The following is a 25539-nucleotide window of genomic DNA, read 5'->3' as shown; positions in this document are numbered from 1 at the left end:
TCAAACCTATCCAACTCCATTTTGGCATAGGCCGATGACCGGTTTAATGGTTGACCGTGGTCTTCAAAGGTCATGTTTTCAAGAACTGTGAAAACTGTTTTTTTTTTACCTAAAACGAACTCCTCTCTTCTTTTTGAGATGATGTGGTATTCTTCCTCACGGTCCGTTATCAAAGCATCAGAAACAAATGCCGCTCCATGCCTATTTGTGTGCCAGGCCACCTCAGTTGGCTTCCGTCCACTGTCAACCCAATTCCACAACCAACTTTTCTATATTAGGTGTGCTACAGATGCGGGTTGAAAACGAGATTGGAGGTTTTCCGGAAAGGCAAACCAGTGGAAAGTGAAAATGTCAGCAAACAGAAGCCGCCAAAGGTGCAGCAAGCACAGAGCCAATCCTTTAATACGACACAGACATTGCACGATATTTAGGCCCTTCCAAGCAACACAACACACTGTTCCGTCAAACACAATTCCTTGCTGTCAGTCCTGTTTACCTTTTTTTCATCTTACTTAAATTTACACTATTCCTTTGAGCATAATTTCTTGAATTGTATAAGCACATCGTTGCAAACTGGCCGCTTGATTGAGCCTCTTGTTTATTTTTGTTTGTCCCCTTGACTAGTATTACTCAGGTATTTAATGAAAGGGCCGCTCCAAAAGGCAGGGATAAAAAAATCGAAATACGCATGTAAAACCTAATTTGCACTTGTCCACTCTGTCGTATGTTTTGCTGTGTTAGCCAACTGATATTTAATTTTATCTTTGAGCCAACGCAAGTTATTGATGTTGAAATAAAACTGTATGAACTGTTATTTTTCCACACTGTCCTCTGAATATTTTGCAACATTTTTGTTGGGCTTGAAAAAGATTACACGATTTCAATGAATGAGTCACGTTGCAACGTAGTCACACGAAAACGAAGTTTTCCCATGCAAGATGAGTTGACTTTTGAGCGCATTTCCAGATGAAATGCTTCAATGGTTCAAGTGTGGTTAACCTAAATGTTGCCACTTTAATAGAGTCACCATCTCTGCGGTGCTCAAATGTGAGCACTCAGGCAACATGAGTGTCGACCAAAAATAAATCGACCTGATAAACCAACTCTTGCCCTCCCTGCCACTGAGAACTTCGGGCGGCACATAAAAAAATAGATTGGACACCCCGTGACATGTTTTTGTCGTTTCTTTTCAATCTCCTGGCTTGCATCCGTTTCGACAACTCAATTGTTCAGGCCTCAATAAAACCAGTGTTTGAGGATAGGTTTAATTACTGGTTAATTGTGCTGTTTGTGACTGTGACTCATTGATGTCAATGACACACGCCTGATCATCCATGAAAAGACCAGTTGTTAACCAATCCGCCCCTTCCGTGTTGTGACGTCAATAAGCATGATGAATGGAGCATAATCATTTTCTGATATGTTGATGTATCCTATTGGCATGATGTGACCTCTCCTTTTTTCCTGTTGTTTTTACTGCAGCAACGACATTCTTCAATCTTATCAACTTGCAGTACAGCACCATCTCGGAGTTCTGCACTGGGGACAGCTGTCAAGCCATGACGGCATGCAACACGTGAGTAATGAGCTGCATTTTTAGCCTGAAAAGGTCATTCATAAACAAAGTCAATAAAATTTAGCACATCATAAACACCGTCCGACAAGTCTAAACTAAGCAAACCTATATGGTGAAACAACAAGGTAGTCTTTCTTTTCATCATGTGTCATGATCAAATGTAGAATTTTTGTTTGATGTTTTGGGGCATTATTTGGTGGTGTTCATCGGCTTTGGCGCAGGTTGAGAAAAAAAATTAAAAATATTATTGTGAAGAATGTTTTGAACTTGACTTGCCTTTTTGTATTAAGTACAGTTAATATTTTCTCATAAGGAATTCTGTCGAACTGAAATTCCATAATCCGGAAAAAAATTGTATGTATTCATTTTTTTTACCACCAAAAGATAGCAAATATTGATTCCCTACCATGGAAATTCCGATATCCGTAACACAGAATTAATCCATGCAAAAATAATGTAATTGTAATTTAATAATATTATGTAATAATGTAATTTCATGCTCTATATTTGGAAATAAAGTTGTCCGTTCAACATCTTTATTGCCGCTGACGTAGTTGCAGCTACCGGCACAGAGGATGATCGGAAATCCCCAGGTTGTCCACATTAGCTTGCTTTCAAATCATGCGTTGTTTAGTGTAGTGTAGCAGTTGTGTTCGGTAGTTCTCATCAGCAAGTTTTGTAATCATGGCAGCCAAACGTAAGAGAGTCATTGTGAGCGTCGATGAAAGAGTCAAGTGTATTAAACTGAGCAAAGAAGGATATAAACTAATACAAATTCAAGAAAGAGTCTGAGTAAGCAAAACTGAAGCCTGCTGCTTAGGGAAGAGTTGCTAAACTGCGAATATGGCTTTCCTGGGTCTTCATTCTGCTTTGCCCATTCTGTGTTTGATAGAGCTGATTAATGCAAAGACGACCATGACGCCCACCATCCCCCTTCCTTAGCCGTGATAAAGCCACTGTTTTAAAATGTGTCGAGATGTTTAATAGAGCAAAACCGATGAAAAGGCCCTCGTTGAGGCTTATTAATTGAGTGGCCTCTTTATTTGTTTCTTAGTTTTGTGTCCTTACTCAGAAAAGGTCTTTTGAAATGAACTGCGGCAGGAAATAATTTTCAAGGGCAATGGTTTTCCCCCAAGGAATAAACATGGTCGCCGTTAAACAGTTGCAAATACCTGTGTGGCAGTTGACGCTTTTCAAAGTTCATATTGTCAACGGGAAGACTCTTTGTCCCATATAACAATGGGGAGGTGGCTAATAATAATTATTTATTCAACTAGTTTACCCTGTCAGGGTGGTGATCTCTTACCTTAAGGAGCAGACCATGCTTCATCCTGTGTATTCTGCACACTGGAAAAACCAGATTACCTGTATGCGACCGTACGCACTTGCGCGCATGCACACAGCACACAAGCTAATGACATAGTACCCACCTGACCCATTCACGTGAAAGATTAGCGTGTCATGATTTAACTCCTCAGTAAACAGTCATTTGTCTGATGCTGCCACCTAGGGCCGCTGCTCTCTGGCCAATTTGCTGTGACTGTGTGACGAGGAAGAAATATGAACGAATAGGTTTGCTGTCGATCTGGCATCACTTTCCACGGCACGGTGGAAAAGTCGGTCTGCATTATCAGTGACAATTGTCCACATGTGATGTGAGCTGAAGTGCCAGGAGATGAACAGTGAAGCGTAACAAAAGGCAACAATAGAGGTCATTCATCATGTTTTGTTTTATTTTTTGTTTCTTCATGTCATGTGACTTCTTAGGAGTGGAACAAAATCCAATTTGTGAGAGCGATGATAACACTTTGTGTTTACATCATTTCATCACTTAGGATTGACCCACCCGCCCTTTACTCCTTGTCATTTTGGGCCGCAGTCACAGGGCTGCCAGTGCCCTGCCGAAAGACAGCTCAGTACTATTTGGGGAAGGAAAAGTTTCCGTACGCTATGACGGCAGCGCAACCATTTAAGTGTGATGAACCTATTTTGTGTGCAGACAGAGGACAATATGTTGCACTGTACTCAAAATGCACATGATCTTTAAGGGTGTATTTAATGTTATCTCTTTGTTGTTTGCATGAAAAAAAAGATTGCACTTTTATTATGATTTATTTATACAACAATGGAAAGCGGAGACTATCTGCTCTAGGGTCACAGTGAATGCATCGTTCATTTTCCAACATTTTACCATTGTTAATAAGTGTAAAAAACAAGTTCACCAATGTTTAGCAATTTCATTTAAACTGTATTGGCTTGAACTGCTATGTGATTACTCTTTCCACCATTAGTTTAGGAAGCATCTTTCTTAGGAGCACCTGTCCCAAACAAAACAATCAAAGAACAGCAGAACCTGCCCATCCAATCCATTGATGCTCACTGAACAGCAGGTCTGAAAATTGGTCAGGTCTTTCCAAGATGGCATATTATAAATACAATTAGAAATAAGTACATGTTAAAATACTTATTTGACAATTTTAGGAAAAATGCTAAATGAATACATCAAACATGATTATGCTCATCTTAGTATGATTTTGTCAAAGTGATAACGAACTGGTCTCTTGGAGTTTTCCCCAAATGAGGTCATAGAGAGCAGCTGATCAATGACTCTTAAGATGACCTACCTGTTGTGGAGTGCATGTCGCAAGAGATGTTTGCATTTTGCAGCTGCTCCTTCCTCAAACATTCTTAAGAAAACATTGGCATGATTCATGAAGACGTCGTTTCCACAATGTTTTTGCGACCCACTGTGAAAATGTTTTTTTATGTTGCAACACACATTAATGTGTGTGTGTGTGTTTTGTTTTTTATGTTTTCCAGAATATACTACTGGCAGGACGAGAAGGGGAAGAAGACAAAGTGCACTGCGCCACAATACGTTGACCTTGTTATGAGTCTTTGTCAGAAACTGGTCACTGATGAGGAAGTGTTTCCTACGAAATATGGTAAGTATCCCTTCCCCTTGTGCTGTGAGAAATGACACTATTTCGCTTCACTAATCTCAAAAGCCATTCCACTGGTCAACAGCAAATTTGAATCCAAGATGGTTCCTGAAACATATTTTTGGACACTGACTCAAACAAAGGACTTTGGGTTTATTTATTTATTTATTTATTTTCACGCACCAGGCTATTGAAAGTCTCATTTTTGGTTTTTAAATTGCATTTATAAAAGCTTGCGCAATTGGGAATTTTACAATGTGTTGTAATTTATATTGCTACAATGCTGGAAGGAAATCCCACCTTTTACTGAATAAAAGCCTGTATTCAGAAACTTTACGAAATAGAATGCCATGTCATACAATTATTGCATCATTGCTATTATATTCAGAATATCATGAAAATATGATGTGCTAAAGACAAAACGAATAGCAGTCAAAGCAAAAAAAAAAAATCACTGTTGAATATTTTATTTGCATCATTGATTAAAAAAGGACACATTTGTTGACTGGTATAATGTATTTACTAAAAAGAATATATATTTGGTCATCTGAGTTTACCGACAATGAATAGCGGTGTAATTGGCCTTTGGTATGCGGCTAGCTAAAAAAAAACAGATGGGAGCTTTTAAGGTGTCTATTGTATCTTTAATGATTATAAACTGTACAGGCTCAGAGTTCACACCGAGTAGGTCAATTAAGGAGGCAAATCGGCGCTGTTGCTGTTGTTTTGTCGTGACTTTTTTCTTTGGTGGTGTGCAGCGAGTGACTCAAGTTTGAGAAACGCCACTAAATGTTATGCTGCTGCCCCCTGCTGTCTCTCTTGTGCTTCGCCACTCAAACGAAGCCAGGTTGCTTTCTTTTTCTTCCTTCAAGTTGCAGGCCGAGAGGGAGGGTGCGGGCCTTCGCAAGTTTCTTCCCCTTCCTAACTGTCTCGCTCTTCTTCCCTTAGGTAAAGAATTCCCCAATTCTTTTGACACGTTGGTGAAGAAGATCTGCCGCTACCTGTTCCATGTGCTGGCTCACCTCTACTGGGCGCACTTTAAAGAGACGGTGGCACTGGACCTGCAGGGCCACTTGAACACTCTCTATGCACATTTCATTGTTTTCGTAAGGGAATTCAACCTGGTCGACCCCAAGGAGACCTGCATCATGGACGACCTGTCCGAAATCCTGTGCATCCCCGCCCCACCGCCGCCCTCGACCGCGGCGGCCCCCTCCTCGCCGACTTCCTCTCCTTCGTCACCAAACCACGTGACGGAGAGATGAAGGCCCGGGCTCGACAGATGATGACAACAAAGGAGAGAAGGAAAGAAGGCCTGGCCGCCTTCTGCTGTGTGCCAGCGGGAGTTGACAGACCTTCCACACTACATTTGCGTATTCTGCTGCAGCGCCAACCAACTAGTCGGAAGGACAAGAGAGGGGGGGGGGATTGTCGGGGATTACAGGGGGTGGGTGCTAGCGAAAAGTTTGTAATGCCAGCAGGAATTGGCGCGAATGTTTCTCCCAGGGATTTAAAAAAAAAAAACATCCCTCCCATCTTTTCTGCCATTTAAACTAGGACAAAAACTAATGCTGTTTCTTTTTTTCGTTTCACTTTTACTTTTGTTGGAGAGTTATATGGTTCCATTTTTGTTTAGTTAGGTTCAAAGTGTGACAGTGTGTGTGAAGGGGGGCGGGGGTTGCAGTGTGGTGATTGTCCTTCCTGTCTCTGCTCTAGCTGGCACACTTCCTGTCCACGAGGGGGGCTGCACCCTACCTGTCGAACGGACAAGTGTGTTCGGTTTCTGCTGGCCTCCTCCAACTACATGAAGCTGCCCCTGAGCACCGTGATGGTTGATATTAGCCAGTCCCAGTTTGGGCTGTTTTTGAGGGCCTTGATTTGAGGCACCTCCTACTCAGGACCTGAGTTTTGTCACTGCTGCCCAAGAGAGAAGCTTTTCTCTCTTCATTCTGTGTCACTTTTGTTGGCCAAATCCTCCATGTGGCGTGCACATAGCAAACACGTCATGGAGGTTACACCCCCCTGCCCCACCTTAGAGGGCAGCAAAGATGAAAATGCACAGAAATGTGGACAGAAGAAAATCTTGCGATTGGATATTAGATATTTAATCGGAACACAGAAATGGGGATACTTTAACAGAGTGCTGGTTTCAGTGCGGACCCCCCCCCCCCCCCCCCAGGTCCCAACCACAACCTCTACCTAAATATACACACACCTGCCACAGCAGCTCAAATTTACAAAGAAATGATGTCATGTCTGCAATCCACACACAGCAACATGCAAAAAAAGTGAGGAGTGAGGGGGTGGGGTGCTTGCTGAGAACTCCAAAACCTTTCTTCTTGCTTCGTGGTTGTTTAGTTTTCATGTCCCTTTTTAAAATTTGCTTTTAAAAAGAATATCAAAGGAAATTTAGTTTGGAAATAACAATATATACCATGACACAGAGAAAACCAACTTGTGCTTGGACTTCTATCAGACAGCTCAGCTCCTACGTGCAGGAGGATTGCGTTTCTATTTGTCCCTTTAATTTATTTTTGTTTTCTTTTTTGCAGGGTTCTTCAGTTCTGGCTCATGTTTTTATGTATTTTAATTATTAACTAAGTTAAAAGCAATTTAATATTTCAAGCTCTGCTGATTATAATCTAATAGAAGAAAAAAATCATCATTCTGATCCAGCTTGTTTTGTTGGTACCGCATTCTTATTTCGTGCTGAGAGACGGAACATCATTCATCTTGTGAGTGAAATGTTGATTTGCTGCAGTTTGCCCACCAAACAAGGTTCCTTCCCCCACACGTCTCAAAGTTTGAATGAAAACCTTAAAGGTGACTGCGTGACACTCTGAAGTGACTGACCTTTATGACAAAATCACATGATAAGGTCAACGGAATTGAACGTGTTTCCATCATGATTGTTTTTGTCCAAACAGATTAATTTCATGCATGGCCGCCCCTCAGCCAAGTCTTCTGCCACCTTGGCCTCCGCATTGAAAATTTTCTCATTCTCATTTTAATGTTTGTTATTTCTATCCCAACAACTCCATCTTATTTATTTTCACCTCATCTGCGAATGAACCTGTATGGCTTTGTGTAGCGAATGAGGACAAAAGTTTGCTCCCCGCGTGATCGAAGCCTCCACCGAAAAAAAATCGACTGTACTGAATTGAAATGGGTGACTTGGAGGGGGAGGGGTTTTTTTTTTTGGTTGCCCCCACTTTGACCCTCGAGTGTAGATGAAAAGCTGAACGGAAACACGAGGCCAGACGACACGGGCGCAGTCTCGTCCCTTCGTCCATCGGAGCAAGCGAGTTGTCTAGTCATCGGCTCTCCAGCCTGGAGCGCCGGGTGACGGCGGACCCGGGCCGCCTTCTGATCGACGGCCGCAAGGTTACGCCCTCGGCGACTTTAAATCTCGCGATGCCGCCCGCCTCGTCCAGTTTTTTGGCGCTGCAGCCCGGGGTGGGCACCTTTTGTGTGTTGCCGAACTTGGAGTAATCCACCGCGTACATGCCGTCCTCCTCGGACACAGTGGGCACGAATCGCTGTCCCCAGAGGATCTCCTCGGACACGTACGAGGTCCTGGCCTGCGTGGTGATGCCGGTGGTCTCCACCACCCCCTCCAGCACCACGACGACCTCGAGGTCGTCGTGCTGCAGGTCCGCAGCGGACATGGCGTACAGCGGGCTGTGCTTGTCGATCACGTGACAGATGATGAGCGGCGACACCAGGAAGACCCCGTTGGTGCCCACCGGGTTATCCATGTGGATGTCAATCTGGTCCAGGGGTACCACCTCGCCTTCCTCTGTGCTGGTTCTCCTTACCACCTGCATCCGCACGGTGGCGCCGATGATCATGCTCTTCCTCAGGTCGCCAATGCGTACCATGAAGCAAAGTTTGTTGTTCCGCACGGAGATGACGGCGTGCTTGCTGAAAATGAGCGTCTCGGCGCGCCTGTGCGCCTGCGCCGTCTTCATGAATATGCAGCCCAGCATGATGGCGTTGATGACCAGGCCCACGATGTTCTGCGTGATGAGCACGACGATGGCGGACAGGCACTCCTCCGTCACCATCCTCGCCCCGAAGCCGATCGTCACCTGCACCTCGATGGAGAAGAGGAAGGCGGACGAGAAGGAGTGGATGTCCGTGACGCACGGCACCAAGTCGCCCGCCCGCCGGTCCAAGTCGCCGTGCGCGAAAGCGATGAGCCACCAGATCATCCCGAAGAGGAGCCAACTGCACAGGAACGACATGGTGAAGATGATGAGCGTGTGGAGCCATTTCAAGTCCACCAGAGTGGTGAAGACGTCTTGCAGGAATCGACCCTGCTCGCGGATGTTGGTGTGCGCCACATTGCACGTGCCGTTCTTGGCCACGAAGCGCGCTTTCCTCGGTTTCGATTTGAACTTGGGCTGCTGGACATCCTCAGCCAAGCGTGTCAGCAAGTAGTCCTCCGGGATGAGGCCTTTTCTCGACAACATGGCTCTCCGGCATTACGCCCCAGAAGGCAAGCGTCCGGCCGACAGATAAATAAAATGTCCGCTTTGTTGTGCGCGCGCGTGTATGTGGCTTTGCAGCTTTCTGTCAACCTTTTCGTCGGTAGCGGGCAGCTTTCATGGTCCGAAGCAATGCGCTCGACTCGCGTTGCCCCCCGGTCAGGCGGATGACGTCCCGTGTGGGGATTCCTTCTCCTTCTTCCTCAGCTGCCACCGTCACTCACGGCGCACAACCTATAATACCAACAAGACCGCCACCATCAGCGGGCGGCCGCCGGTTCGAGGCCCCTCTGCGTGAAGTACTTTTCCTTCTGTGCTGACTCTGGCTCGAAAGCAGTACGTGGGGGTGGAGGTGTGGAATGACTGCAGACCCTCCCCTCAAACACCTCTGCCGTGCTGGGCACAAAGGGGGCCATATCCGTTTGAAAATTCTTGAAGAGTACAGGAGAGGGGGGTCCTCGGTTTACATCAGACATACAACGTCCACATTACGAGAAGCCGTCAACACTACCGTAATTATTGCTTTTAATTTGATTTTTTATACCGTATTTCAAAACCTCTAAAGATGCAGGACACTGATTTGCTGTGGCGACCCCTTGAAGGGAAAAGCCGAAAGGAAAATATTTCAAATATATTGTGGTTCACCCAAATTTTTAGAACTATGAACTATTACATCTATCTATCTATCTATCTATCTATCTATCTATCTATCTATCTATCTATCTATCTATCTATCTATCTATCTATCTATCTATCTATCTATCTATCTATCTATCTATCTATCTATCTATCTATCTATCTATCTGTATCTCTCTACTGTCAGTCTGTCCATTCTTCATTCCCTCCCTCTCTCTCTCTCTCTCTCTGTCGCTCCCTCTGGATCGATAAATTGTCACAAATTCTTGTCCACAATATGGATGAAATCATGATCATGATTCATATTGTTACTATGAATTCATGAGTCTTAAAACGTAAACTATAGCTATATGCGGTGGAATCTTTGTAAAATTCACTTAGTAGAAGTCATTTGAAGCCATTTTACAAATTATGGACACAACTTGTCCGGAGACGTCAGTTGTCCTTTAACGGAAGAAGTAAATCTCGGCCACCTATTTCCCCCCCACTCCCAAAAAATCACTACTAGAACTTGGTGTGAACAACATTTCCTATATCAATTTCACACATACTACTTTTCTTCAGAAAGAAGCAAGGAAAGGAAGCTTATTCATAAGGTAGGACAGAACAACATAATTTCATGAAGGAAAATATACTACTTTAAAGGGACAACAAATATGGGTATAATAAAAACAAAGGAAGGAAATGTGTCTGGAAGGGGAAGAAAGAAAGGAAAGAAGGGAGGCAAGAAAGCTTTTGAAAAATAATTGTAACAGTTGTCATGCCAATCATTTCTGCACGACTGTAAATACCCACGATGATATACCTGTGGCGGAGCCAATCAAAAATGTGTTTTCTTATTGAACAAAGCTTTTTGGTTATACATGATTTCTTTTTAACTCATTCACTGCCAGACGTGCAAAAATGTGTCCACTCCAGTGGCAGGATTTTTTGTCATTGTCCCGCGAATTCCATGGCCCACAGAATGTTGAATTTCACGACTATATAAACATTCAATGCAGCGTAAGAAGCCCGCAGAATATTGAGTTTTTGGACGACATAAACATGGCATCATAAGAAGCCTTAGACTCTTCTTCCATCAGAAAAAAAAGAGTTAATTCCTAAATTATATGGGTCTGGAGTTATAAATTGAAAAGGGAAGCTGTTAATTCCTAAATTATATGGGTCTGGAGTTATATGAGATTGAAACTAAACTAATTTTGGACTGGGGCTCTACGTCACATTTTCTATTCCCGCATAAATTTGTGAATGGCAGTGAATGAGTTAATTGAAGGTTTACAAAATGGTTTCTGATTACTTCCTGGTCATTTAAGAGCAGTAATAGTTGTGCCTGGTGTAGCATGTCATTTCCTGGCCTATCGTGGCTATTTATAAGGTGTCCTTTTAGCATTCCCAAGTCATTCTCGACTCCTCTAGGATCTGGTGACACCCGTGAGAATATGAGTGCTGGCAGGGTCAATGTAGATCAGTCTAAAATCAAAAACACCTCACTTGCCACAGTGTAGAAATGCATCGCTCGGTGATAATATATATTTTATTCGGAACCAACTCACATTGTTATGTACAAATATAATAACAATATGAATTAAAAATGCAGGTGAATATCCCATGAATCAATTGCACTTCGAATGTCTTCCTTTGACATGCTCTCTCCACCTTGTTCTTCTTGTGCTACTTGTCTGCTTGCACAAAGGAGGCGAAGATACTGTCCTCCTTCGCCAGCAAAGCCTGGGGTTTGTCATACTCCAGGATGATCCCGCGCTTCATTACAATCACCAGGTCGGCATTCAGGATGGTGTGGACGCGATGCTGTGCGGCAGAGAGGAGCACATTGATGGCTGCTTAACAAACGCACTCCAAAATGTGCATATGAGGGGTGTGTTTGTTTCAACCCCGTGAGTGTGTGTGCGTGTGTGTGTGTGCGTGTGCATATTTTTGTGTGGAGCGACAATTATAAACTACTCTGTATGCTCTTACTGCTATTGTAACCACTGTTCTGTCAGCAAAGGCAGTCATCACCACTTTCTGCAGGATGCTCTCCTGTAAATGTAGAAGCAGAGTTCAATTTTACATACATATGTACATATCTTGTCTTTTTTATTTGTAATATATTTTTCATTATCTTATATATATATATATATAAGACTAATCTAATCAACTAATAAAACACTGTTAGCCTGTCGACAGGGTCTTGCACAGTTTGTAGCATTATCAGCATTTGTATCTTTATTATTATCAAAAATGTGAATATTATGAAATTATGTATTTATTACTGTAATACAGTACAGTGAGTCCTCAACTTACGAACTTAATTGGATTTGCCAGCACAAGACACAGCGATTCACTTACGTCGTAATCATGTCACTGGTGAGGTGACAGTGACTCGTTGAAATGAAATGAAATTGAAGTGTCGCGAGCGGCAGCCAAGCCCGAGCTGTCAACTCGCACGTGACAATTTAGCGTGACTATTGACACGCTGTTCTGGTGTGTGTGAAAACACTTGCTCTGATTGGCTTACCATGACACATGACTCTACCCTTTAGCCAATCACAATCACTTCTAATCAGAATCAGAATCAAAATTTCCCCATTGCGGGATGAATAAAAGTATTCTGATTCTGATTCTATCGCATCTTGACAGGGGGGTGCGTTCAAGTGTAGCAACACAAAAACGTTGGGAAGTGTTTGTCACCGCTCATTCAGTTAGACAATGCTTTCCAAACAGCCTAGAGTCTTAAGAAGTCGTGCGCTATTCTCAAACCTGAACGCACCCCAAGTCTTGGATGACAAATAAACAGAGCAGAGTAGACGTGTACGGCTGGTAGTTTCTTCAATTTATTCATAGTAACACACCACATTTGAACTGAGGCTGAACACGAGTCTGTGGTGTTTATTTTCCGGTCCCATAATAGTAAAACTATCTGCAAAAAGCTCCTCGGAGGCGATGGACGTGTGAATTCAGAGAGAGGGGGTGTGGAAAGTAGCGCCGGCTGCAGCGCTGTTCGGTCGTGTGCTTCCGCCGAAGATCACTCCACCAGATCCGAAGGTCGTGTGCTTTGGTGTTCCAGCCGTGGTGGATGTGTAATATGAAAATAGTGCTTATTATAAGGTTTAATTTTCATAAATTTGACGTTCGTAAGACGAAAAGTTCGCAAAGTAAGGTGTTTGTAAGTTGAGGTCTCACTGTACTTTATGTATGTACTTTATATTACTTCATTGCACTGTGAACCACATACTGGTTTAAGAAAATGTGTAAAGAATTTAAAAAGTAAAACAAAAGCTTGTTGTTTGCTTTTCTCTCTCTCGCTCGCTTTGAATCGACTTGACCTAATAAAATAAATTGGGTGAGTTCAAAGCTTCGCGTAGTCCGCTGGAAGGCATCAGCGGTGTGTTATTGAGACCACAAATGTCACTCTTGGTCAACCAGCATTCAGGAGATGCTCTTAAGTAAGCAGGAGCCGATTGCACACGCCAGCCCTGTGGCTCCTGTTCGCACGCATTTTCCTCTCCTTTCTCCTGCAAAATTCGTTTTTAAGAATCATCCACTTAGCCTTTGCTGCAAACTGTATTTCCTTGTGTTTTATGGGTGCCATTGGTGTCAGAACGTCACTTGGTGACCTCCACTCCACCCCTTCCTGAAACCGTTTTCTCCCGAGAAACATGGTCGCCATAAACATACACTGACCGTTGCCATGTCGATGGATGCCGTGGCTTCATCCATGATGAGGATGCTACTCTTCCTCACAAAAGCTCTGGCCAGGCAGAAAAGCTGACGTTGACCCTGGCTGAAATTTTCTCCTCCCTCTGTCACATTGGCATCTGGGGAGATGTTCAAATTAAGAAGTACAATCATTGTTCATTTACTAAACCGCAACAACAATCTAATCAGACCCAATACAAGAAACTATCGAGAAAAACGAAGATTGCTAATAACATTGATGATAATTATGCTCCCTGGTTCACCAAGCAAAATGTAGGGAACATATAAACAATTCATAAACAATTGTCATACATATGGTTAAACTAGGAAATGTGTATAGGGACAGAAGCAAGAATAAACTTACATAACATTACATTTATAAGAATGGGAGAACACAATGATGATGTCCCTTCCATCTGTGATTCAAACCCAGTATCTTGTGTTAGCCACTATGACTTCATATATTTAATTTAGTATCATAATACATATAATACAGACAATAGATGTGATTACAAAAACAAATAACTAAATAAATATGGAGAAAGAAAGGGAGAAAGCAAGAGAGAGGGAGAGAGGAAGAGGAGAGAGGGAAGGGGAGAGAGAGAGAGAGGGGGGCAGAGAGAGAAAGAGAGGGAGAGAGAGAGACAGAGAGGGAGAGAGACAGAGCGAAGGAGAGAGGGAGAGGGAGAAAGAGAGAGGGGGGAGAGACAGAGAGAAAGAGATCCATGCGCACCAAATCCAGCAGACATTTAAACAGCTTCTTCCCCCAAGCCATTAACTCTTTGAACTCTTTGAACTCTTTCAACAGTAGCCAAAATGGAACTGTATAGTGCCACTTAGCAGTTTTTTTTAACGACGATACTAGTGCAGCGTGTTCTACCGGAAACAAATTATTTGTGTGTTCTACATACTTGGCAATAAAGATGATTCTGATTCTGATTCTGAGAGGGAGGGGGAGAGCGAGAGGGAGAGAGAGACAGAGGGGGGGGGGGGGCAGAGAGAGTGAGAAAGAGTGAGAGAGACGGAGAGAGACAGAGAGAGAAGGAGAGAAAGAGTGAGAGGAGAGAAAGATGTGCTCATAAATAGACATTGGCTATGTATGTAGGGACGGATGGACAAACAGACAGGCACTACAAGTTATACTGTTGTTACTGTTGTGTAGAGCCTGAGGTGAGCGTCAAATGACGTCAAATGACATTGAATAATCCCTTAACTGCACTTCCAAGACTATCGAGGAGATAAATAGGTAGCCCACAGCAGCTAAATAAAGTCGGACGCATAGCAGACACTCGTCACGTTCATCATAATTATGGTGGAAGTCAGATGAAGGTGAGTGTCCCCTCCGAGATGTGATCTGAATATCCGACTGCCACCTGAGAACAACCTCTGTGAATAGCAGCCTTTGCAGAGCATCTGAAATATTGATGCTCATGTATTGTTATACAGTGCAGCAGGCGTGCGATGGAGGAGGTCCAGGTAAAGTTCTGCACATTTTTAGTGGTCAGAGAAACAAACTGACCTTTGATTCAGTTTTGTTCTCTGGCATGATACAAGCACAACCGTGGATTAGAAAGCACTTCACATACACACACGCACACACTCTAAAATTGATCCACCGATAAACTCACCCAGCCCTCCTGGAAGGGACTTGACAACAGGCTTCAATTGAGCAATATCCAAAGCTTCCCAAAGCATCTCATCCGTGGCCTTCATTTCTGGATCCAGGTTGAACCTGCACACAAACACGCCACATACACAGTAGTTGAAACAAAAGTAGGACTCACACACAGACACTAAAATGATACAATTACTTTCAAAAGCTTATTAGCTGCTGAAAGATTGATTCAAGAACGTGCCTCGGCAATTCATTGTGAATGTGAACATGGTAATTATACGAGGTTTTCATTGACAGTTTTTTTAAAATTCATTGTTTGCGTGTTTACACACATTATACATGTTCCAATTGGAATCATATACAATTGTTGGTACCTTCAATTAATTATTGCCATTTCAAAAAATGTTAATGGCATTTGTAACACCACCAATGAATACGTCTGTGTAAGCTCTCAGTCGTACAGGAGTGGTCCATCGATGGGAAGGTTTCTTCAGCCGTCATCTGTACAAAAGTGAAGGTTTCGGACGTTTCGCCTCCTATCCAAGAGGCTTCGTCAGCGAACTAAAGTCTGACTGGTCGTATCGGCCCCATTTATATATCCCTAATGTCCAGACATGGTGGCGCCGGACACAGCTATGATAGGTCCCTACTCTCAGGTAGGGGGGGGGGGGGGCAGGGGACCCCTCCCTGTGGCCCCACTGATTGTTCCTACATTCCTGACTAACGACTGGCCTATAACCCCCACTCCCCCCGGTATCACCTTATCAGCATAACGACCCTCATCAGCATTGCGAAAGTTGCCTAACCTGTTTTGCCTAAGCAGGCTATTGTATGAACGATCCAAATTGAACCTCACCCCACCAGACCGGTTTAATGAAGGATTTTGTTGTTTTATAAGAATCGCTTCTTTTACCCCCCTTTCAAAACCATCTATGTTCTTTCGCTAAGATTTTAACCTCATTGTCGTCAAATGTACTGCCGATTGAGGCCCACTAGTATTATCCCTGCGGTACCAGCCCTATCGAGAGGGCTGGTACCGGAACCAGGCTGTGTGTGGAGGCAAGCCCAACTATGTCTAGTCGGAACTTTACAACCTCGTGCACCAGCTCAGGCTCCTTCCCTGTAAGAGAGGTGACATTCCACGTCCCCAGAGCTAGCTTCTGCAGTCGAGGGTCGGCCCTACTGATTGTTCCTACATTCCTGACTAACGACTGGCCTATTTCCCCCACTCCCACCGGTATCACCTCATCAGCATTACGAATGTTGCCTAACCTGTTTTGCCTAAGCAGGCTATTGTATGAACGATCCAAATTGAACCTCACCCCACCAGACCGGTTTAATGAAGGATTTTGTTGTTTTATAAGAATCGCTTCTTTTACCCCCCTTTCAAACCATCTATGTTCTTTCGCTGAGATTTTAACCTCATTGTCATCAAATGAGTGGTTGCTAGCTTTTAGGTGCAAATGTACTGCCGATTGAGGTCCACCTATATTATCCCTGCGATGTTGATAAAGTCTTTTTTTGAGAATTTGTTGAGTATCCCCAATGTACTGCTCTTTACAATTTTCATTCTTAAGAATAATAATAAGAATAAGAATGAAAATTTTCATTCTTAAGAATAATAATAAGAATAAGAAGTCAGACTTTAGTTCGCTGACGTAGCCTCTTGGATAGGAGGCGAAACGTCCGAAACCTTCACTTTTGTACAGATGACGGCTGAAGAAACCTTCTCATCGAACCACCAATGAATGTAAACGTAAGCGTATACAGTATATGGACTTCAAATGTTCCAAAAAGCGGGTGTCGACATATCAAAATTGTTGAATGGAACGCTCACTTCCTGAACGTACCCCCTGAACTTGTTGGCACTCGGTCACAGTGCAACATTACACACAACATTCACACTGACGGACAATCACTAGTTTTGGTCATGTGAAAGAAATCTCTCTTGGCCTTGTGAAAGGAAAGCAGAGGGAGAACACACAAATCTTATCTGAAATTCAAACGGGTGTGGCTGCTAAACTTGGGAAAACGTCCATTACTTCCAATTTGACTGTTGTGTCAATACAAGCAGTAAACATCCTTCCCTGCACCAGATGACGATCGACCATAGAGGTTCCACTTGGGACAAAAAACCCTCCTCTACTCCTGAGAGCTTGTACGGGCACTTCTGCGGTTGTCTAAAAATAACACAGGTCCTTTTGAAGGAATGTGACAAGCGCTCAGCTCCGTTGAAGGCACGCGCAGGAGATAAATAAGCGCAGCACAAAAATGTTTCGTCCCTTTTGCCCGTGACGTGTCCCTTGATCTAATATGAGTGGACGAGAATATCTGCCGGTAAAACGGAAACTTATTTGTCATCATACCGAATGGTGCCGCTGAACAGGATCGGGTCTTGCAGGATGATGGACAGACGAGACCTCAGCGTTTGCAGCGGCAACTTGGCAATGTCAATGTCATCAATCACAATTCTCCCTGTCAATGTCAAGAAATAATGAACGTAAAGTGCACGATCAAGTCGTCCGTCCGAGAGTGCAAACCTTCAAACATGTCAACCATGCGGAAGAAGGCCAGGGAGAAGGATGATTTGCCGCTGCCTGTCCTGCCGCAGATCCCCACCTGCAAAACAAACCCCCAACTTCAAGGCTCGCTCAGCTTTTTCCTTGTTATCTCTCGCCTTTAGTCTTCTTGACCTTCTGCCCAGGGTTGATATGCGCGTGGACGTTTTTGAGCACAGGTTTCAGCGCGGCATCGTAACGGACGCTCAGGTTCTGGATCTGGATTTCGCCACATCGGGGCCACCCGTCGGGGACCTGAGACGGGCCTGGCAACCAACCGCAACAACCACCGGCCGAGCATTAATTCCACTGCAAACTAGACAGTTTATATCTATGAATTGCATCTGGATTTGGAACGTTTATAGCCCAGTTGAAATAACTTTCAGTCTATTTTTTCAGAGTTGCACAGCGACAAATTCTTGGTGGATTTAAAGTGAAACTCACTCAGCAGACCCTCGTAATTCTCTGGTTCTATTTTGAGGAGGCTGTTTATTCTCTTGACTGATCCCAGCTGTACTTCCATGTCTGCCAGGTTCCGCACCATCCAGTTCAGGTAGTTGGATACCTGATTGACAGAAGGCATTCGCTCAATGGTCCTTCAATTACCATCGGAACGAAAACAGGGTCCGCAGTCTCACCATGAGCGCGTAGGTGAGGTCCAGGCCCACCAATCCGGGAGACAATTGTTCGTAGAGCGAATTTGTAATAGAAGAAACAGCTGCTATCAACACCACACAGGTCCCAATATATTCCTACAAGCAAATCGAGACCTTTCCAATGAAGTCATGCAGAGCACAATAAAATTGTTAATTGATGAGCATCCACTTTAGTGCCAACGCAGATGCCAAATCATTTTTCGAGGGATCTATAAACAAAGTAATTTCCACTGGGACCAAACGCGTGAGTCCAAATCAAAACATCACAACTAGGTGGCATGTCATGAATGTGAATGAGAAGAAGATTGGATTTGATGTCATGCCAACAGTCCAGGACAAATATGACTTAGTCGTTACCATGCGGACTTCCAGCCACCGATTGGCTGCTGTGAGGAAAAGCGAGGCAATGTTGTTGGAATCTGTGAACTGCAGTAACTTCTGCCTAAACCTGGGCTCGTACCTGAAGGGGAAGACGACAGTCGTGTTCTTTCTACGGCCTCGGTACAGTGATGGCAGAAAATTCCCGATGAGACGATTCAAAAAGATGTTATGCTTACCTGAGCGCCCTGATGGTGGTGAGACCCTCCACTGTCTCAGAAAAGTGGGAGAGCAGAGGCAGTTGGGTGCTGTCCTCCAGCTGCTGCAGGTCCCTTTTGCAAAAGAGCGGGACAACAACAACTACTTCAGCCACGTTCCGCAAAGCTCATTCGCCCTCTTGCAAAAGTAAACCTCTGTATCTTGCCCTTCTTGCTCAAAGAAAACAAAGAGTGTGTGAAAAACAACTTTGTCTTTTTCTACACTTGTCCATCTTATCCTTACCCTGACGCACATGCCCCAGTCCCCATCAATCTCACCTGGAAGCCACGCGAAAGTATTTTTGGATGAAGTAGCAGGTGACAGTCAGCGGCAGGAGGGCAATGAGGAACACAGGAGTGACGTAGGAAATGACCCCCAGGGCTGACACACACAGCAAAGTGGAGCGAGAGAGACACTCCAAAGTAGTCGGGATGTGCTGATCGATCGTGTTCGTATCTGTGGAGAATCGGTTGAGGATGTTGCCAAGCGGGGTGGTCTCAAACAACCTGGAATGTAAAAAGGTAACGATGGAGCTATTCATCCTGTATTTTTCTACTTCTTTCTTTCATTTCCTCTTCCTTTGATAACTTGGCTGCTGTGAAATGTAAATGTCTCCACTGCGAGACTAATAAAGGCTAATCCAATCCAATCCATAAATCATCTGTAGTGCTTGTTGTCATTGAGTTTACTTATCTCATCTGATTGCGCTAGAGGCAGGGTTTGGAGTGCATAAATTAAAAACGAACAAGGAACCATTCACAATCGCACTTAAATGTATTAGTATCAGAATCAGAAAGCCTATAATAGTCCCACAATGGGGAAATTTGCAAATTATGGGCAATTTAGAACCCTTAATGAGCTCATCATGTTTTTCATTTATTTGTTTATTGAAAACATGCAAACTAAACAAAGGAAGGCAAAAAGCTGAAACTCAAACCCAGGATTTTAATTGAAATTTGCTGTAAATATTCAAATTTACTATACAAGTGCGCTAAAGTGAGACTTCATATGACCCTCACAGACTCCAGAGACCGGAAGATCAGTCAAGCTGCACCCCCCTATCAACTGGACGGAAATGGACGGCATCCATTGTAGTGCAGCAGGCCACAGCAGCCCTAAGGCACAGCGACATTGTGGGACACATTCAGCTAGGAAGAGGGGGGTTTGGCCTTACAAACAAACCTTCTTGGCGTAAGGCTTCAACATCGGAAAGAAGGAAAATGGTGATGGCAGAGGTGCGCCGCCAAGAGGAAGCTGAAAGAACTGCACAGGCTGTCTCTCTTGCCAAGCAGGGACAATGGATGAGGTGGGAAGGCCTGGAGAAGAGAAGGCTCAGCTGGAAGGATCTCTGGGAAATGGAGGCAAGCAACATCAGCTTCATCATCAGAGCTGTCAATGATGTGCTCCCATCTCCAAAAAAAACCTCCACCAATGGCATGGCGAAGATCCAACCTGTGACCTCTGTCGAACTCCAGAAACTCTCAAACACATCCTGACCGGTTGTAAGACCAGCCTCACACAAGGCCGCTACACCTGGAGGCACAACCAGGTCCTAAAGAGTTTGGCAGTTGTCCTTGAGAGCAAAAGGAATACCATCAACTCCTTGCCAATGAGAGCCACCACGTCCAGCACAGCACCATTGACTTTCATCCGAGAGGGACAGAGAAAGCCCAACCATCCTACTGCCAAACCAGAAGTTGGACAGCTATCCAGGGCCAGCGATTGGGAGATGCGGGTTGACATTGGCCAGCAATTGGTTTTCCCAGCGGAGATTGCAGCCACCACCCTCAGACCAGACTTGGTGCTCTGGTCCTCGTCACTCAAGGCTGTCTACATCGCAGAACTCACAGTCCCGTGGGAAAACTCTGTTGAAGAGGCCTATGACCGCAAGAAGCTGCGCTACACAGAACTCGCAGTGGATGCGCAACAGAGGGGATGGAAAACCAAGGTATATCCAATTGAAGTTGGATGCAGAGGGTTTGTGGCTTCCTCCACCATCAGGCTGCTAAAAGACGTGGGTATCCATGGACAGGCTCTGCGGGACACAGTTAAGTCACTCTCTGAAGCGGCAGAAAGAAGCAGCCACTGGATCTGGATGAAGAGGAAGGACCCTTGTTGGGCTCATAGGTCAGCAACCTAACCCCCCCCCCACCACCAGCTTCTGAACATCTGATTGGGCATGGGACACAAGCGCAGGCGTGATCAACCTGTCGCTGGCCACCATCGATGAGGGTGTCTAGTGATTAAAAGGCTGAAACACCCAATGATTCTTTGGCACACTACTGACGATGTGTCCCAAATTCACAACCTCCCATCCCTGAGGCACAGCTCCCACACCACTCTCAACATCAAGGCTAATCTCATGTGAGGACCATCCATTGGCACAAATGGACAGAATAACATCACATCCAGTGTTTCATGATTCCTAAGCATCATGCCTCAGTTGTATGCTTGAAATTTTAGGCGTGATGAAAATGTGTTGATTTAACTCAGTGTGCGTGAGTGTGTGTGTATTGCCTTTGTGCCTCAAACACTAAGTCCCCACCATATACCAAAAAGGTGCGTGTCATCTCAATGGGCATTGTGGAAGAAAAGCAGATGGTGCTTGGAGTAATGGGGCGAGAATGCATGCTTTTAAGTGTGTTTCTGTTTGGAATACAAACACAGGCATCATCAAACTGTGACACGGACCTCATGGGGGCCAAGGTGATCTTTTTCAGGAGGTTCCGGTGGAGCTCCTTGGCCACATTGAGGCCCGTCCATTCCACAGCCACAGAAGAGGCCAAACACAGAATGATTCCAAGGCAGCACAACACGCTGAACACCAAAAGATACCAAGAGTGACTGAAGCCACATTCCTGTAACAAAACACAAATGCAATTAAACATTGTGTTCAATATTTGTATCCAAAGTCCACACATAAACACATGCAAACACACACACAAAACCACAACCTACGTGTCTATTTATACCGTATCTCTAAATAAATATTGATGGCTAATCTGTCTGACCTGAAGCAAATTTGATTGCAGAACTGTCTCGGTTACAACTTCTCTGTTTTAATATTCATTGTGTTTTTTTTTTCTTCACTGCAGCATGTATGTGTGTGTCTGTCTGGTAGAGCTTACATTACATTTGTGAGAATGAAAAAATGGCTGCTTTAAATGGAATGATTTTCACCTGCACGATTGATGAGTACGACCGTTGATTGATAATATTTTACATTTGTCTCACTTAAAGTATTCACATTCTCCCTCTTACTTTCTCCCTGTTTATGAGTGCGTTCGGTTTGCAGAAGAAGCTGACGTGTGGTCGCTTCATGTCTTGTTAAAGAGCGCTACATCTGGAGCTGGCAGTCAGTGGTTGTGCTGATGTTTTCACTTTGGTACGGCTCAACAGAGATTTATAGATTAACGCCTACAAGGTTATGAACATTTTTGGTGACCTGGATTGGAACAGACGATGATTTGAATGATTTGTTCACAGTGAAAGCAAATGAAATGAATGCAAATACAAAAAATGGCCATAATGTGCCTGGACAGAAATTTCCACGTATTTATTTATTTATTTATACATTCATTCATTCATTCATTCATTGATGTAGTTATTTATTTATTGTGTGAAGGTGGACTTTTTTCTTGGTATTGCATACAAATACCGAGTAATAGAGTGGCTGAATCAGCCACTCTATTACTCGGTATTTTTATGCTGTATCTGAATGAATTCAACAAACATCTTTTTGTACACTGCTAGTCAAAAATATGTGAAAAATAACCTAAACATTCCTTTCCTTCACCTGAACAATTGTACAGTTGTGTGCTGTGGCGTCCGACTTGGACGTGATGACACGTGACGTCCAGTGTGCCAGCCAGTAATCAATGGACACCATGAGGGTGTGTTTTAGTAGCTGTGACAGGAGGAGAACAGGAAGAAGCAGGATCCCAGCCGAGGACAGGTAGGTGCCACAGGAGCGCCAGGGGATGGTGGCTCGTTGACGCATTACCTGCGACAAGTTGTCATCATCATCATCATCACTCTGCAAGGATTCTTCTGTAGACAAGAAAGAGATGAGTTCAACCGAAGGATGGAATTTACATGTGTCTGATAAAGAGCGACACCTTTTTCTGACATGAAATGAATTTCTCTCTTTTTTAATGTAGCTCCACTCTCCCCCCGCAAATCATTTTTGAGATCCCATCCCCCCAAAAATCAATTTGACACATTGCTCAGATTATTTTCTTATTATCTGTCTAAAGCAGGCGTCGGGAACCTTTTTGACTAAGAGGACCATAAAAGTAAAATATTTAGAAATGTTTTTGAGTGAAAGCCACACACATGCGAGAGCGCACACACGCGCGTACACACTCACACACACACGCGAGCACACGAACGCACACACGCGCGGCCACTTTTCAACAAAATGTATTATTTAAAATAACTTTGTAATAGTACTCACCGTTAACATAAATGGTTTACCGTTCCTCATGATTGGTAAAAATCCAGCCAAACGACCGCCATGAAAGTCAACTTGCCGTGTCCAAAGGCGAAGTTACTGCTAGCTAGCTCATTAGCTTCCACACTTGCTATCTGCAATATACTTCTCGCAGAAGTATATTGATGCTAACGTCAACATGGGGCTTGTTAAAATATCACTGACATTCGACTGTTTCATTGGAAATTAGAATCGCGAATCCTCCGGCACATTTGTCATGATCTGGTTGGCGACCCACGGGTGGCGCTGTCGGCCCCGCGTGCACCTGCACAGGTACTGGTCGTTAGAATTAGTGACACTTAAAAGGACTCCCAGCACGTCCATCCGGGTCGGGTCATTGTTTGTTGTATGCTTTGTATGCAATTGTGTGCATTGCTGTGCATGTGCTTGTTTAACCTTGACGGACTTTTACTCTTGGTTTTCTTTTGATACTTTGTATTTTTTTCTGTTCAGATGATTTTGATGTTTTACATTTTGTTCCTGCTGACTTTACTTTAAAACAATTTGTCAAACACAACCTCCTGCTCCCTCCCGCCTGCTTTTTGGGATCCGCACCCGCCATCACCACCTTGCAAAACGTGACAGCATTCAAGCTGGAGCGTACTCGTCATTTTTTTTTTTTTTACTCGTCGGGCTCATTTAAAGGGGCCTTTATCTGATTCAACATGACGGCCAGTATCATCCAATCAAAATTGCGCTTTCTGCCCACTGCAGCCCCAACAGGAAATGAATGGCGAAACTGATCGCCACTTCACCGAGGAGTTCGGCTGTCACACTTTGCACGGCGAACCGCCGTGTCGCCAAAAGCACTCGATCTGCTTCTTCCGCCAAACCACGATAGTCGGCGGTGGCTCGGCACGTCGAGTTCGCTAGCACGGCGCGCACTGCAGCCGGTAGCTGGCGAAGAAATATGTGGGGGAAAAGGAATCAGCCATCATCCGAATTTAACAGCGACAACATTTTGTACATGAGATCCACTGCTGTTCCGTCGCTGAGTCCGGAAAGGGAAAGAAGTCTGTCTGCTCTCTCAGAGGCCGATAGCGTGAACAGCCTGAGCAGCAGTTGTTTGAGCGCGCCGTACTTCCCGCATTGTGGAGGCGCGCGAAGAAGTTGCATCATGCGATGTGTTGTCGGTTGGTCGAGGGACGCCACGACCATGTAATATTTTGGCTGATCTGTCGTGATGCCTCATAGGTGGAAAAGCGCTTCTACATGCTGGAACCACGAAGCCGGGTCGCTGTGCCAGAACTCGGGCGACTTCGCGGCGTAGGCGACAGCTGCGAGTTGGGGCGCCGGTCGTGGCGACATGGCCGTAGAAGACACAACTTCGTCTGTTGCCATGAACATTTCCAACGTCGAGGTCACCAGTGTAGCCGTTGAGGAAAGAGCACACACGACTGAATGTGGAGACGTGTTTATTCCAACGGCTAACAAGTGGATCTAACTCAAACAGAAAATGCAGTGAAACATATGTGACATAAACCCGCCCCCTCCCGTGCACCTGCTGGGTGAGATGCCTGGTCCTAGTGCCCGCCACACAATATGCATTTAGTTTTATCGGCAAGCCATATGCAATCATCAAAAGAGCCATATATGGCTCACAAGCCATAGGTTCCCGACCCCTGGTCTAAAGCATTCCGCAAATTTCTCCACTGCGAGACTAATAAAGGCAAATCCAATCCAAATCCAATCCAAATAAAATATGGGCAATGGGATCAAATATAACTGTGTTATCTACTTTCGCTTCGGTGTAGATTAATTAGGGTTTGATGAATAATATGTATGTTTATCACAAACGGTAGAGCTTCTCATGCCAATATTTATGCGGCTGGGACTCGTGCCAAGAACCCATACAATCTCATCAACACTCTGTGGACAGATTGGGTTTTAGTTTTTGTTTCGGGAGAGGCCTATTGATAGTGGTGGTAACCACAGTAAGAATATGAAGCATTCGAAATTAACCCAACTCCCATCACCTTCATCTTTAAAAATATCCACTGGCTCCCTGTTCCTTTACACAACGTGTCAAAGTCAAGGCCTGGGGGCCAAATCTGGCCCGCAACATCATTTTATGTGGCCCCCGAAAGCAAATCAAGCATGTCGACTTTTGTGATACTTAGTCTGAAGCAAAATTTCACATTGTCATATGTGATTCACATTGACAGACAATATTCTTGCCTTACGCATTCAATTTAAATATCTCTTATTCACCTACAAAACCCTTCACCATAAGGTCACCTCCAATATCTGAGGCCTTCTTCACCCATACACCCCTTCCCACTCTTCCAATGCAAACCTG

At 44.3% G+C, this 25539-nt stretch overlaps 3 protein-coding genes across 15 annotated transcripts in view; 1 reads left to right on the top strand and 2 right to left on the bottom strand.

The window, feature by feature from the left end:
* Nucleotides 1–7180, top strand: part of mob2a (MOB kinase activator 2a) — an 81268-nt gene extending 74088 nt beyond the window's left edge. For all 5 annotated transcript variants that reach the window (XM_088997261.1, XM_088997260.1, XM_088997259.1 and 2 more), the window contains 3 exons: nucleotides 1483–1576; nucleotides 4397–4521; nucleotides 5467–7180. In XM_088997261.1, the coding sequence (XP_088853387.1) occupies nucleotides 1483–1576; nucleotides 4397–4521; nucleotides 5467–5783 (536 nt within the window). In that variant the 3' untranslated portion in view covers nucleotides 5784–7180. The remainder of the gene's footprint in view (nucleotides 1–1482; nucleotides 1577–4396; nucleotides 4522–5466) is intronic.
* A 116-nt stretch (nucleotides 7181–7296) lies between these two features.
* On the bottom strand, nucleotides 7297–10764 carry kcnj11 (potassium inwardly rectifying channel subfamily J member 11). Its single transcript, XM_088997255.1, has one exon. The coding sequence runs from the start codon at nucleotides 8991–8993 to the stop codon at nucleotides 7833–7835; it is 1161 nt and encodes a 386-aa protein (XP_088853381.1). The 5' UTR covers nucleotides 8994–10764; the 3' UTR covers nucleotides 7297–7832.
* Nucleotides 10765–10793: 29 nt separating this feature from the next.
* abcc8 (ATP binding cassette subfamily C member 8) overlaps nucleotides 10794–25539 on the bottom strand; it is a 64899-nt gene continuing 50153 nt past the window's right edge. For 7 of the 9 annotated variants that reach the window (XM_088997250.1, XM_088997251.1, XM_088997248.1 and 4 more), the window contains 14 exons: nucleotides 22545–22798; nucleotides 21440–21606; nucleotides 19027–19254; nucleotides 18730–18822; nucleotides 18530–18632; nucleotides 18155–18268; nucleotides 17961–18081; nucleotides 17652–17782; nucleotides 17499–17577; nucleotides 17325–17433; nucleotides 14972–15075; nucleotides 13329–13462; nucleotides 11622–11684; nucleotides 10794–11453 (listed from right to left, as the gene is read on the bottom strand). In XM_088997250.1, the coding sequence (XP_088853376.1) occupies nucleotides 11316–11453; nucleotides 11622–11684; nucleotides 13329–13462; nucleotides 14972–15075; nucleotides 17325–17433; nucleotides 17499–17577; nucleotides 17652–17782; nucleotides 17961–18081; nucleotides 18155–18268; nucleotides 18530–18632; nucleotides 18730–18822; nucleotides 19027–19254; nucleotides 21440–21606; nucleotides 22545–22798 (1838 nt within the window). In that variant the 3' untranslated portion in view covers nucleotides 10794–11315. Of the gene's footprint in view, nucleotides 11499–11536; nucleotides 11685–13328; nucleotides 13463–14971; nucleotides 15076–17324; nucleotides 17434–17498; nucleotides 17578–17651; nucleotides 17783–17960; nucleotides 18082–18154; nucleotides 18269–18529; nucleotides 18633–18729; nucleotides 18823–19026; nucleotides 19255–21439; nucleotides 21607–22544; nucleotides 22850–25539 lie in introns of all 9 variants that reach the window. The other 2 variants (XM_088997254.1, XM_088997247.1) reach the window with 2 other exon arrangements.

This window comes from Hippocampus bargibanti, linkage group LG05 (assembly GCF_051943395.1).
Source record: "Hippocampus bargibanti isolate YZ-2025 linkage group LG05, ASM5194339v1, whole genome shotgun sequence".
Taxonomy (NCBI): domain Eukaryota; kingdom Metazoa; phylum Chordata; class Actinopteri; order Syngnathiformes; family Syngnathidae; genus Hippocampus; species Hippocampus bargibanti.
Note: the sequence above shows the minus strand (reverse complement) of the source record. Positions and strands in the feature narration are given on the sequence as shown.

Coding starts and splice junctions, on each gene's coding strand:
- kcnj11 (XM_088997255.1), bottom strand. CDS start 8,993: ATGTTGTCGAGAAAAGGCCTCATCCCGGAGGACTACTTGCTGACACGC.